Genomic DNA, 13,023 nt, shown 5'->3' on the forward strand with positions numbered 1-13,023 from the left:
ATGTGATGACTTTCAAAGAGAAAAGCAAGAACACTCGGAATAAAGTATTATTTAAAAAAAAAAAAATGTTTTCCGATTTCATATCACATAAACACCATATCCCAACGTGCATTGCGGCGTGATTTTAGCCTATCAAAACCTCTGAAAAAAGAAATGTGTCTCTCAGAATCGAAAGAGAAAACCCTATGGGAAAAACACAAAAGCATTGTACACTATTTAAACCAATTAATGTCGTATAATTAACTAGGATAAACTGATGTTTTTTAGTGGATGAGTACTGCAGATATCACTGTTAAATCATTTGATCATTGGTTTTATTATGAAAACGTCGAGACTGGAAATACTGTTTTCAACCCGTAACTTTACATGGAAGCTTGCCGCATACACACGTTCTCCTGACGAAACCTCAAATCATCTTCGTAATATCTATCAAACTATAGATCCTACATAACGACTGGACGTGGATTCTAAAAGTACAATATATACTTCTCGCTAGAAATCTAATCATAAAGCGTTTTAATGGCCAAACTATCCTACAATTTAGGATTTTACAGAGAGGGTTATTTGTGAATAAACGACCATCTGTAACGTTTGCATTCAACAGGAGCACTAGAGGCCGACAACTTTAAAACGTAATTATAGGTCGTATTAAGCGCTTGAACAAACGACATATTTGGTCGTAATAAGGGCTTAAACAATCGACCCATTTGGTCGTATGAGTTGGAGGACTTGTTGCAAATGAGACATCGTCTTCTTCAGAAATAGCAAATGAAACACAGTTTTACAGAAAAATACCATGGCTGAGTGAAGCATGTGTTTGAATTGAATCACAAACCTGATGGTGGTTACTATTGGTCCTTATTCTACAATAATTCTAATGATCAATTATATACAGTATTATTTTAAGATATTGTGGAATAAGTCTTGAACTTTTTCTTTGGTTGGTCTTCAATAAGATAATGACACATAGTTCTGGTTAATAGTGGTTTTTTTTATTCTGATATTCTGATAATAAATATAATTTTTTCTCAGCAGATAATGAACTTTCACCGCCTCGTTTTTGTCTTAAACGCTTTTTTAGCATAAAGGCTCTAAAAACCCAGTGTACATGATACCTGCTCTGTAACAAAGAGAAACAGACAAAGTTAGCTACTCCATTCATCTTTACAACTAATCTCATTAAATGTTTACTGCACCACTCCCCCCCAAGTAATAACGATATTCTATTATAACCCATCATTCCAATGATAAGTCACTATAGACAATATTTAACAGTTGTAGGCCTACATTGTAATTGGTCAGATAAATAAATATAAATATTAATACACATTTTACCATATATTTTAGAGCATAATGTCTGTGGGTCAATAACAATGCAGTCAAAAGTGACGCACGCACCGGTGATTGCCCCCGTCCCCAGCAGCCCGTGAGGTGAATAAATGCAAGAGAAGACAATAACCACAATGGTCACATGCTGGCGTAATACTACGACACATGGAGGCAGGGTGCGCTTTCCAACTGTGTGGTGTGGCAGAGCAGGCTGAGAGGATTTCTCACACATAAGGAATTCAGAACAGAAATGATAAATTCCATCAATGCATTTGGCCGAAAATGGACGGGGGGCTCACTTTAATAAGGATTCTCCCCTCGCAATCCATGTCCAAAACCAGCGGAAATCTCCAGTGCCAGCGTGCGTCCGAAACTCTTCCTCTGCGGGGGCAGCGATGTCACGATGACCATTTAACAGACGCTTGTTGAGTTTATACTATTGGAGAAATACTCGGAATGTTTGCTTTGGTGAAGTCTATTCTTAATATGCGTTTGGGAAGCTCACTTTTGGACCACAACTTGCGATACAACTTTACGTGAAGCTGCTTCTCAATGATGAACAGAGGAGATATCGAGCATAAGCTGTATGGTGTATACATGTTTACACTACAGGAGATGAAAGCAGAAAGAAGAACGATGCATTTGTTCGTGTGGATATTAGTCCTAAACTTTTTCTTGTGCTGGACCTCAGTTGACGCACAGGTAATTATGTATCCTTTGTTTTCAGCAAAAATGCTTTCACCCTATAATAAAAGTATGTTTTTTTAGAACTAAATTCATATGTATTGCCTTATAATAATCCCATCTTCAGCTTGTTAATCAAAGATGAATACAAATGTTAGCCTAATATTATTTTTGAAATTCACCGGCATAAAAGCTGCACTGGATTTATTGCCATAAAATGCAGGAACGCGCTTTACCTCTGATAATACACCGATAATTTTAATTGATCTTCCCTCAATATAACTGTGTTGCTGAGGGGTTTCCCTTACAAATACCCTTACAGATACAAACACATATACATAAGCGGTCAGCCAGGGACCAGTATGAGTCATAAACTGTCTTTTTTTCCACAGTGTTTAGTGTATTTGCAACTCTGTATCAGGCGGGTATCTTTTTATAGATGGTCACACAAATCTCTGCAACACCAGCACTGCAGGAAGTCTTTCTGCGTTTATAACTAATAGACTCCTCCCTAATTTGAGGGAGTTAAATAATCATCATCTGACAATATTTCTCATTCTGCGAGGCTTGTGGGTGATTAAAGTGTTGGCAACTGAGTCAGACTTAATTAGTCATTGACCTATGAATAATCCAGTTTCTTCAGAGAAGAGTGTAGCATGCAAAATGGTTGTTGTTTTGTCAATGTGTGAAATGTACTATTCATTGACTGGCTGTGTCGAGTAGTGGAACTTTTATTTTTAAGACTCAATGTGCAATTTTAGATTACAAACCGGAGCTACCAGGTTTTTTGGCTTCCCATTATAAAGTCATGTTTAATAAGACAAAAGCCTCAAGGACTTGTTGGTTTTGTTGACTTATTTCGATAGTGTGGTACATGTTTAAGGTTGGATCAGGACGTAACAAAACCTACTGTGCATCATCAATTACAAACCAGAGCTAGAAGGTTCTTTACGAAGAAAGTGCCAAGATTTTCCCGGAAGAAGTGTCACAGCAATCATTGCCTGAAATATGTCGACCCAATTGGACACTGTCTCTTTATTATAAGTAAAAAGTTCAAACGAAGTGGACCCTTCATCATTTCTGTAGCTTTCCGATATTGACTTGGAGGGTGATTTAAACAGCCAGATCAATATGTGTGGAAAACGAATGAATTGCTGCTTAAATGAGACATGCGGCATTGTTGCCTGTGATTACCAACCATTGATTACTGTAAGGAAACCACAGCTTGCCTTTCATCTCTGAAATTAAAACTGATTGTTTGCGCTTATACTTCTCATCTTTCTCTCTGTTTAACATTTACCTTATTTTTTCCTCCAAGTTGATGAAGTGCTGCGCTCTTGTGCTGCACATGAGCCACAGGGAGTTAGGTTTGGAAGGTGGTGGGCGTACAGATCACAAGCCTTTGATTCCAGAGGCTGAGCTGTGCATTTGTCTCACGTATGGTTAGGAGTGGGCTACAAAACGGTCAGGCAAAGATAGAGCTTAGCTGAACATCTGCGGCTGTTTTTGTAAATATTATATTATAGTAATTGTGTTCCGGAGTAACTTACAACAAGTGCATTGAACCATAGAGAAATAAACAAAAACAAAAGCAAGAATCCTGCAGGCACAATAGCTATGAATAAGCCAAATCATCGTAAATATAATTGTATTGGATACATAAGAGAGAATGTTCCTACTGATCAAGGCGTTGTTGAAACAGGTGGGTTTTCAGTCTACGACGGAAGATGTTTTAACTTTCTTCCTTCCTATTGAAAAATACAAGCGTGGCCATTTATAATCAGCAAACTTCTATATCTTTAAAAATATTCAGCCTCTAACCTTGTGATGACCATGATTCTGAGATTTCTTAACTATGGTGAGACAATCAGTATGCCTGATTGGTCTGCTAATACTAGACAGACAACACCAGGTGAAGACAATTTAGACAATCACAACAGCGGGAAAACAGACAAGGCAGGAAACATACTTTAGACACATGAGAGTAGACAAGACTATCAAAATAAAACAGGCACCTATCTAATCACAGAACATAAAACCTAAACGAGGGAATAATCTTTAGCAGAGCCGTCTACGTACAACACATGGAAGGGCAGAGTATTCCAGAGCCTAGGGCCAGCTGCTGCGAAGGCTCGGCCCCCTCTGGTTTTGAGCCTGGTCTTGGGCACTATCAGCAACAGCTGGTCAGCAGACCTTAAAGCTCTGGCTGGGGTGTAGCGATGGAGGAGTTTGGCTATATAGGCCGGAGCCAGCCCATTTGGGGCTTTGAAAATAAATAATAGGATTTAAAATTAAATTCGGAACCAAATTGAAATTGGGGTGATGTGGTCACGCTTTTTGTGGCCAGTCAGAAGACGTGCAGCTGTGTTTTGGACTAGCTGCAGGCGTTTAATTGAGGCCTGGTCCATACCCACATACAGAGCGTTGCAATAGCCCAGTCTCGAGGTAACAAAGACATTAATAACCCTTTCTAGGTCTTTAAAAGATAAAAACGACTTGGTCTTGGCCAATAGTCTTATTTAAAAAAAAAAATAAGACACAAGACTAAATCTGTGTCTTAATGTGGTTCTCAATACAAAAATACCTTGTTTGTTCACTCGAGTTAATTGTCCTGACAGTACAGGGTTGCCACAATAAGACGTATTGCTTTTTTTATGCTATTGTAATTTTGCAAGTGTGATTTGGAAACCAGATAATAAAATGAATGAACATATTGTACAGTTACTATAAAACAAATCTTTAGGGACTAATTGGCTTCTTTAGATAATAAGCTTTGTATCCCGCCAATCCAGTCCAAGGGTATTTCACATTTTAAGTTTTTCAGGATATCCTTAAAGGAAAAATCTGAATTGTTAAATACTCCTTTCTGATTAGTCAATTGCAGAATTGATAGTCTGTTATTTCCTTACCACTGCTCTGAAAAACGTATTTGTTATGGATGCAGTTATAATGTTCACACACAGCAAACGGATCAAAAAAACATTTATTATATTACAATATTTTTACCTGTAATTTAAAAATAGTATGGTCACTTTAAAGCAAGTTTTATCGACTTTAAACCTACTTTTGATTTGGAAAACATGTAACCTCTTACAGCTAGGTCCTTCAGATAAAAGCGTCAGTGCTATATATAGTATATATACTGTATAGTTGTATGTGTAGGGTCATCACATGTTGAGTATAAGCATTTTACAGGCATGTATTTCCTTGAAATACATTATTCTACTTTAAAGGATTCAAAGGCTTTATTTGTCATATGCACAATAGCTACAACATAGTTATGGCAATCACAATCTTGAGTCTCAGCCTCTTCCAACAACGCAAAACTGAAAATACTGAATATGAAAGGTGTAAGGGAAACTTCTATGTAGCAATGCAGTGGGAGTCACCGACTCAGGAAAGAGACACGGGAAGAGCAGGAGCTTTGATGTCAAACACTGATGGTTTATTTGGAGCTTCGGCCGGAGAATTCACATCACAAGTCACAGCAGCCACGATCTGACTGCACGGTAGAGTTGCCACGTCATATCTGAAGAACTCTCCCCCAGACCCCTGTATTTAGCTAGTTCAGAGAGCATCATCAACATGCTGCATAACAAGATAAAATCATAACACCTCTATCAGCAGACACCAACAGGCAGGAACATAGAATCATAACACCTCTATCAGCTGACGCCAACAGGCAGGAACATAGAATCATAATAGTATAGATGAAGTGGTTCAAGTCAGTGCAAGAATAAAAACATATCTACAAATAGTAGTATACAATAGTATAAGATAAAACAGAATGGAAAATAAATAAGGTAGAGGAGAATAAATACTGTATACTGTAATAATACAATGGAAATGAGGACTATACACATTATGTACAAATGAAGAGTGTATTATGAATGCACAAAATGTGAAGGCATTTCAGAGAGCTCAGGAGTTCAACAGTCTGATAGCCTGTTGGTTAAAACTGTCCCTGAGTCTGTTGGCTTTTGCGTGCTGTTTCTTCTTCCAGATGATTGCAGACAGAAGTGTGTGTTGCTGTGGCGATGTGGGCCTTTAATAACCCTGTGGGCCTTCTTCCTGAGATGCTGAGTGAAAAAGGTCCTCTATACTGTAGATGGTAGCTCAGTCCTGGTGATGTGCTGTGCAGTTTTCACCACCCTCTCTAGAGTCTTATGGTTGAGGGCGGTGCAACTGCTGTACCAGGCCGTGTAGCAGCTGGTTAGGATACTTGAGTTCATGTTGAACCTCTGCAACCTGTGGAGGAAGAAGAGCCGCTGTCAAGCTGTCTTTGGTGATAGTGTTTTTGCGATGGGTCAATGTAAGGTCCTCAGTGAAGTGAACCTCGAGAAACCTGAAGCTGCTGACTCTCTTCAACGTATTCCATTGATGTTGATGGGGGCGTGTCCCTCTCTGTGTTGCTTCCTGTAATCCACAACCATCTTATTTTTGCTGATGTTTAGATGGAAGTTTGTTTTCCTGGCAGCGAGATGCCAGGGCTCTGACAGGTGTGTCTTCACCAAACAATGGTGCTGGAGTTGTGTACGTCAGTGCACGCATTGGTGTGTGAAAAGGGAGTAGATGAGAGGGCTAAGCACGCAGCCCTGAGGGGCTCCAGTGTTGAGGGGGAGGTGGAAGGATGTGATGTTTCCCACCCGAACTGCCTGTTAGGAAGAGAGCCCAAGGTCCCTGAGCTTAATAATGCCCCTTTCACACCAACGCAGCTCCCGTTCTAGCTCCGTGCTTGCGCTCTTCTGGTTCGGAACCGGTTTTTCTTTTCAGCCCCGGTTTTGTTCACACCGCCCAGAGCCCGAGTGGTGCTGCGTCATTGTTTGCGTCATGACGTAACCGTTAACGTGCCTGCTTCATAAAGCCAAACCTCGCGGAAATCCCTCATATCGACAACAACAACAATGATCCCGGTAGTCTTTCTTGAGTTTTTTTAGCCTGTTGCTTATTTGCTCCAGAGTCCGGTGGTATCCAGCAGTGGCCAACTGCCGCTGCAGCTGCTGGAAAATAGCTTTGGACCGCATTGTGCCGTCCAACTTCCTCTGTACCTTTTGCGTTGACCAAAGCCTGAGGAGGTAATTTGTTTCTTCAGCGGTCCACTGCTGCTTACATTTACTGGCATATATCCTGGTTTGTAGTTTTGTGTGTTGCTGAACAGAATTTGCGGCATTTTGTTGTTGTTGATCAGATTAATCCCGCCTCCGACGTAAGCGTGACGTATGCGGTTCTTGCTTCTAGACGGACCATTTTTTAGAGCTTGGTAAGGAAAAAGAGCCGGCTCCTCTGCGGTGTGAACAGGAAAAAACGGTGCTTATCAGGCTCAAGCTCCGAAGCGGCCCTGGAACCACGTTGGTGTGAAAGGGGCATAATAGGCCTGAAGGGTACAATGTTGTTGAATGCTGAACTGTAGTCAATGAAAAGCATTCTCACATACATTAAGTGTTCCACTGAACCAGATGGGAGAGGGCAATCACGTAGTCTGTGGACCTGTTTGCTCTGTAGAATAACTGAAGGCGGTCCAGAGAATAAGGGAGGGAGGAGTTGATGAAGATTTTGACCAACCACTCAAAGCACCTCATGATGATGGAAGTGAGTGCAACTGGGCATTAGTTGAGGCATATGGTTTTAGTTTTTTTGGTTACAGAAACAACAGTGGACTATTTTTTTAGGAACTACAGACTGGAGCACTGACCGTTTGAAAATGTCTGTGAAGATCTCTGCCAGCCAAACTGCACACATAGTGAGAGCACAGCCGGGCACATCTGCCTTGTTTAAATCCAGAAGGCAGAGGTCCTAGGCCTTCTATACCTCCACAGCCTGGGAGCTCTGAAAACGTTAATAAAAGGAGTACAGTTTATCTTAGATGCAGACAATTCCTCAGCATCGTTAGTAGTCCTTTTATCATCTGTTATTTTTCTTAGTCCTGCCCACATGTTTCTAGCATTAGAGCCCTTTAGTTAGACTTCACCTTGAATGTTCTCTTTGCACCGTTAAATAACTCGTTTAAATGAGGCTTGAAGGTTCAGCCTACAATGTTATGATGTAATTGACTAAATAAGGATGTTTACATTTGACCAACTTTTTGGGAATTCACTCTTCTCGAATCGTCCCTCTTTTGCATATGGGTTTTCAGCTGGTAAATCATATATTATAATTCACCAAAGTTACAAATTGGGATGTTTAAATGGGTTTTAATGCTCCTACAGAACCACTGTTTCACATACAGTACAGCAGCACAGACTCTCCCAGTATACTCTTCTTGGGAATGGGAACTTGCACAAAACAGTGTCTCAAGGCTCCTCTTCAATTCGTCTGTCATATGTTTGACAGATTGAGTCGTTTTTGGCACAGATGCCTCAGGCACTGTCATGGGAAATAAAATGTTCAAATGATGTGACTAACCAAATAGCCCCAGTAATGACTCTAAACTCTGACAAAAACATAGTTACATGGTGCAGACGCCCCCACCAACCCATGATTGAACGGAAACAATCAGGGAATTGAGCAGCAAGTCCAGTAACCTTTGACTTCAGTCTTCTACTGTTAGAAATCATGTTTCTTTAAGAAAAAGAAAAAAATACTACATTACCAGGAAATAGTCAGGAACAATCCTCAGGAAAAAATGTGAGTGGATACTGTATGTGAACGGATTTAAAAGTTGAAGTAATGATGTTAGTTTGTTATAAGAAGGGCTTAAGTCTTTAGATCAATTATTTGAGGCTTTAGCTGTGTATCTAGCAGTGTTACCAACACAACTTGATGTAAAATACATTATATTATACACATTAGATGAGAAGAAATAAACAGATGCAAAAATAATCTCTCATGAACATAACAAAAGTGTTATATTAAAACAACCTTGGATATGATCACATTTTGTTTCTCTCTACTGTTTTCACTTGTAAACGTTTTCACATCTTCCCTGTACGTGCTTGCCAAAAAAGTTGACCTCGCACCCAGCAGATGGCTACCGAAATAAATAAGGCAGATTATAATTTGCATACGAAGACAGTGACAGAAATTATCTTGTTTGTTTTGCTCCACAGACGGGGTTCGATGTCCCTCTCACTGCACACGAGCAGATGTACATCCTTTATGAAATCAAACAGCAGTGCTACCAGAACCTCTCCAACATTGATCCCGGGGCCACAGGTACATACAATGCACAGAAAGTTGCTTTGATGCTAAACAATTCTGCACTCTTTGGATTATTTGGTTAACATTTTTTGGGAAATATTGTTATGTTTATGTGAATGCGATGCTGTTTCAAATGCGAAACATGGCAGGTCAAACTTTTAAAGCCCTTGGTTTTTTGTCTGTTATGTGGATCATTTCAGTTTTTTTTGTTTTTTTGTTAATGGTTCCATGATTTCAAAGGCTTGACAGATGTGGTAAGACAAATACAATGCTTACAAAAACCATAAAAGAAAAAGACAAAGGGGCTAACGTTAGCTTAAAAGCTGCTAGCTTCAAGGATCGGCTTGCTCACACTGGATTAATAATATACAATGTACTATTTTTTAAAGAAGGCATTTTTATTTGAAACCTGTGACTTGGTAAAATAATGTTACCTAATGAGTCAAAGATTGTTTACCTCATTTATTATCCACAACTTGGTGTCTTTTTCCTCTCAGTGCAAACTTACATGCAAGAACATTCAAATATGTTTTTAGGCTGCATGTTATGTCAGAATCTTCAAAGGTTCCTAAACAACTCAACTACCCAGTTGAGAAGGCTACTGTCTACAAGAAAAGCTTACATTTGGTTATTTTTGTATGTTAATCAATCTCAAAGGAATATGGGAAATTGCAAACTAATCAACAAAAAGGGCAACCCAAAATTAGCATAAATCTAAAATATGACATGGAAACACAATGTGAAATGCAAAAAGGTGAATGCCTTTCAGTTGTGTTTCTTCATTATAAATAGTGAAGTATTGTTAAGCTGCTCTTTTATTGGTAAAAGCTGTCAATACAGTTCTGACAGGAGCTTTTGAAATTCTAGTATTCAATTTTCTTTCTTCCACTTTAGTTCAGCTAACAATAAAGGTTGATAGCTGCCAAATGAAACCTCCATCAAGTGCTTTCCTACCCTTCATCAACTACCCACTCTCTGTTTAGATGCTCTCATTTAATTATTTCTCTGTTGTCAGTCAACCTTATAAGCATACTTTGTGGTTTGATTGTGGCTTATGAATGAAAATGCAGACAAACCATGACTCTGCTGTCATTACACTCTGGTCAAACAAGGCCGTTGTCTGTACATTCAATAAAAAACAAATCTTTTCATATCGGTTGGCAGGGATGGGCAACTTCGATGGTGGTGGGGGCCACATAATTTATGCAGATTCACTTGGAACACACACACTCACACACATACACACACACATTTGATGTGTTGTATGTAATTATTAACAAATATACTAAGTCTGACATCTTCATTGATATTTTACAATCTTTCAGGGAACCTCCTCTAATAAGCTCACTAAACAAATATCAGTTCACAGAAATTTTATTACATTTTTAAAAGTGGCATGTTTGTATTGAACAGCTTATTTAACAGTGGAATAAAACTATTTTAAACTATTGGAAAGCACGGAAAATGTGTGTGCATTGAGATTAACCATTAAGATGACATAAACATGAAGTCATGAACACTAACCCAGACATTAGTTGTCTAACTTGAACCTAAGACACTTGTAGCCTGTCTCTGCATTCCCCTTATTCCACAATAAGGGGAATGTCAACACAGACACCTGTCAACCCGCACTCAGCGCCGCTCCCCCTCCCTCCCGCTGAAATTATGAATGAAAAGCGTATAGTAATCATAGATAACACGGCAGGGTCCGTGACAGTTTGTTTTCATCTGATTTAAAATAAACAAAGTCTTGGTTTTTAGAATATTAAACTTGTTTCGCCAAATTCAGATGATAAATACAACTTTTAAGCTTGTAAAGGCATAATTACAAGCGGTAATTTAACGTCACAGCAGGCATAACAACAGCCGGTGTTTCTTGTTTGTTTCCCCGGGAAACAAACACAATACACACGCGTCACAGATTATTTTGCGGTATTTGAAATCATGTACGCAGCTCGCGACGTAACTAGGAGTCTACTAGAGTCCACTTCGAGCGTTAGAACTATTAACGAAGCACTTTTATACTAATAAAGGACTGGCTTACCTAAAGCCAGTTGAGTAGCACTTGAAATGTTTGGCTCTATGAAACCTGATGTACTTATATGATTCTGTTTTCTTCAAGGTTGTGTCTTCCTGGTCGAATGTACTTATTGTAAGTCGCTTTGGATAAAAGCGTCAGCTAAATGCAATGTAATGTAATGTAATGTAGTGGACGGTATCAGTAACTTCATGTTTTTTTTAAATTAATTACGTTGTTTATAGGGCTGTCAGTCGATTAAAATATTTAATCGCGATTAATCGCATGATTGTCCATATTAATCGCGATTAATCGCAAATTAATCGCACATTTTTTATCTGTTCTAAATGTACCTAAGGAATATTTTTCAAGTTTTTAATACTCTTATCAACATATGAGTGGACAAATATGCTTTATTCTAATGTTTATTATCATTTGAACAATGACACATATTCTCATGAATATTAAACACAACAACCTCTGAACATTACAAATATTCGCCTCAATTCAACCTGGAACCTCTCTCATACAATAATACAATACAAAGTGTGTGTGTGTGTGTGTGTGTGTGTGTGTGTGTGTGTGTGTGTGTGTGTGTGTGTGTGTGTGTGTGTGTGGTGTGTGTGTGTGTGTGTGTGTGTGTGTGTGTGTGTGTGTGTGTGTGTGTGTGTGTGTGTGTGTGTGTGTGTGTGTGTGTGTGTGTGTGTGTGTGTGTGGTGTGTGTGTGTGTGTGTGTGTGTGTGTGTGTGTGTGTGTGTGTGTGTGTGTGTGTGTGTGTGTGTGTGTGTGTGTGTGTGTGTGTGTGTGTGTGTGTGTGTGTGTGTGTGTGTGTGTGTGTGTGTGTGTGTGTGTGTGTGTGTGTGGTGTGTGTGTGTGTGTGTGTGTGTGTGTGTGTGTGTGTGTGTGTGTGTGTGTGTGTGTGTGTGTGTGTGTGTGTGGTGTGTGTGTGTGTGTGTGTGTGTGTGTGTGTGTGTGTGTGACTGGCTCGTTGGAGCTATGTGCAACTCAAGGCATATGCTCGAACGGGAGCTGCCTGGACGCTGCAATCATGTTGCGCGCACTATCCGTGCTGAGTGTGCTGACTTTTCGTACAATGTCCCACTGTCTGGCTTCCTGCATAAAGTCAAGTGCTCGGCGCAGTTGTCGGCGAAATGTCACTCCTCTGTTTTCATTGAAACAGCTCCTTACATGGGCGCGGGAAGGGGGGTGCTGAGGGCACTGCAGCACCCCCTAGCGGCAGGCAGGGGGTGCGGAGCTCCCCTGTCTGAATTATTATTTGATGGTTATTGCTGCTCCCGCTGTGCATAATCTGTGTAATATGTAGCCAATAAATTCCACATTGTTGGTAAAATAATATTTTGGCCTGCCCCGAATGTTGTTTCTGTAGCCCCGGACAATTCTACCTCCATAATATAATACATTAACCGTGCTTTACGTGAACCTCATCAAGACACTAGAGGACGACAGAACTGTAATTTCCCGTGTTCAGTGAATGCAACAGAGGCAAGACACCAGACCAATCAGAGAGTTGCATGGAAATAAAAGTGTGCTTGTGTCATTCAAGCTCGGCTTTGTGTGTGTGCGGAAATAGCGCATTTAGTGTGTGTGTGTGAGAGAGGGAGAGAGAGAGAGAGAGAGAGAGAGAGAGAGAGAGAGAGAGAGAGAGAGAGAGAGAGAGAGAGAGAGAGAGAGGGACCGGTGCCAGCAGCAGGGACCGTGTTGTTAGCATCTGGTTAGCTAGCTGTACTAACGGACATACGGAGCTGTTGGTTCCACAACAAACTGGAGGAGAGCTCTCCTCTCAGACTGAGAGGCTCAGGTGAGGTGAGTGTTTATATAGTTAACTTTAGTCTAAG

General features: G+C 40.0%; 1 protein-coding gene across 1 annotated transcript in view; it reads left to right on the top strand.

Moving 5' to 3' along the window:
- The first annotated feature begins 1,544 nt into the window (after positions 1-1,544).
- The window catches only part of pth2ra (parathyroid hormone 2 receptor a), a 147,553-nt gene continuing 136,074 nt past the window's right edge, over positions 1,545-13,023 (top strand). The window contains exons 1-2 of the mRNA XM_034215067.1: positions 1,545-2,031; positions 9,060-9,165. Coding sequence (XP_034070958.1) covers positions 1,882-2,031; positions 9,060-9,165 — 256 coding nt within the window. The 5' untranslated portion in view covers positions 1,545-1,881. The remainder of the gene's footprint in view (positions 2,032-9,059; positions 9,166-13,023) is intronic.

Source organism: Gymnodraco acuticeps, unplaced genomic scaffold (assembly GCF_902827175.1).
Source record: "Gymnodraco acuticeps unplaced genomic scaffold, fGymAcu1.1, whole genome shotgun sequence".
In the NCBI taxonomy this organism is placed as follows: Eukaryota; Metazoa; Chordata; class Actinopteri; order Perciformes; family Bathydraconidae; genus Gymnodraco; species Gymnodraco acuticeps.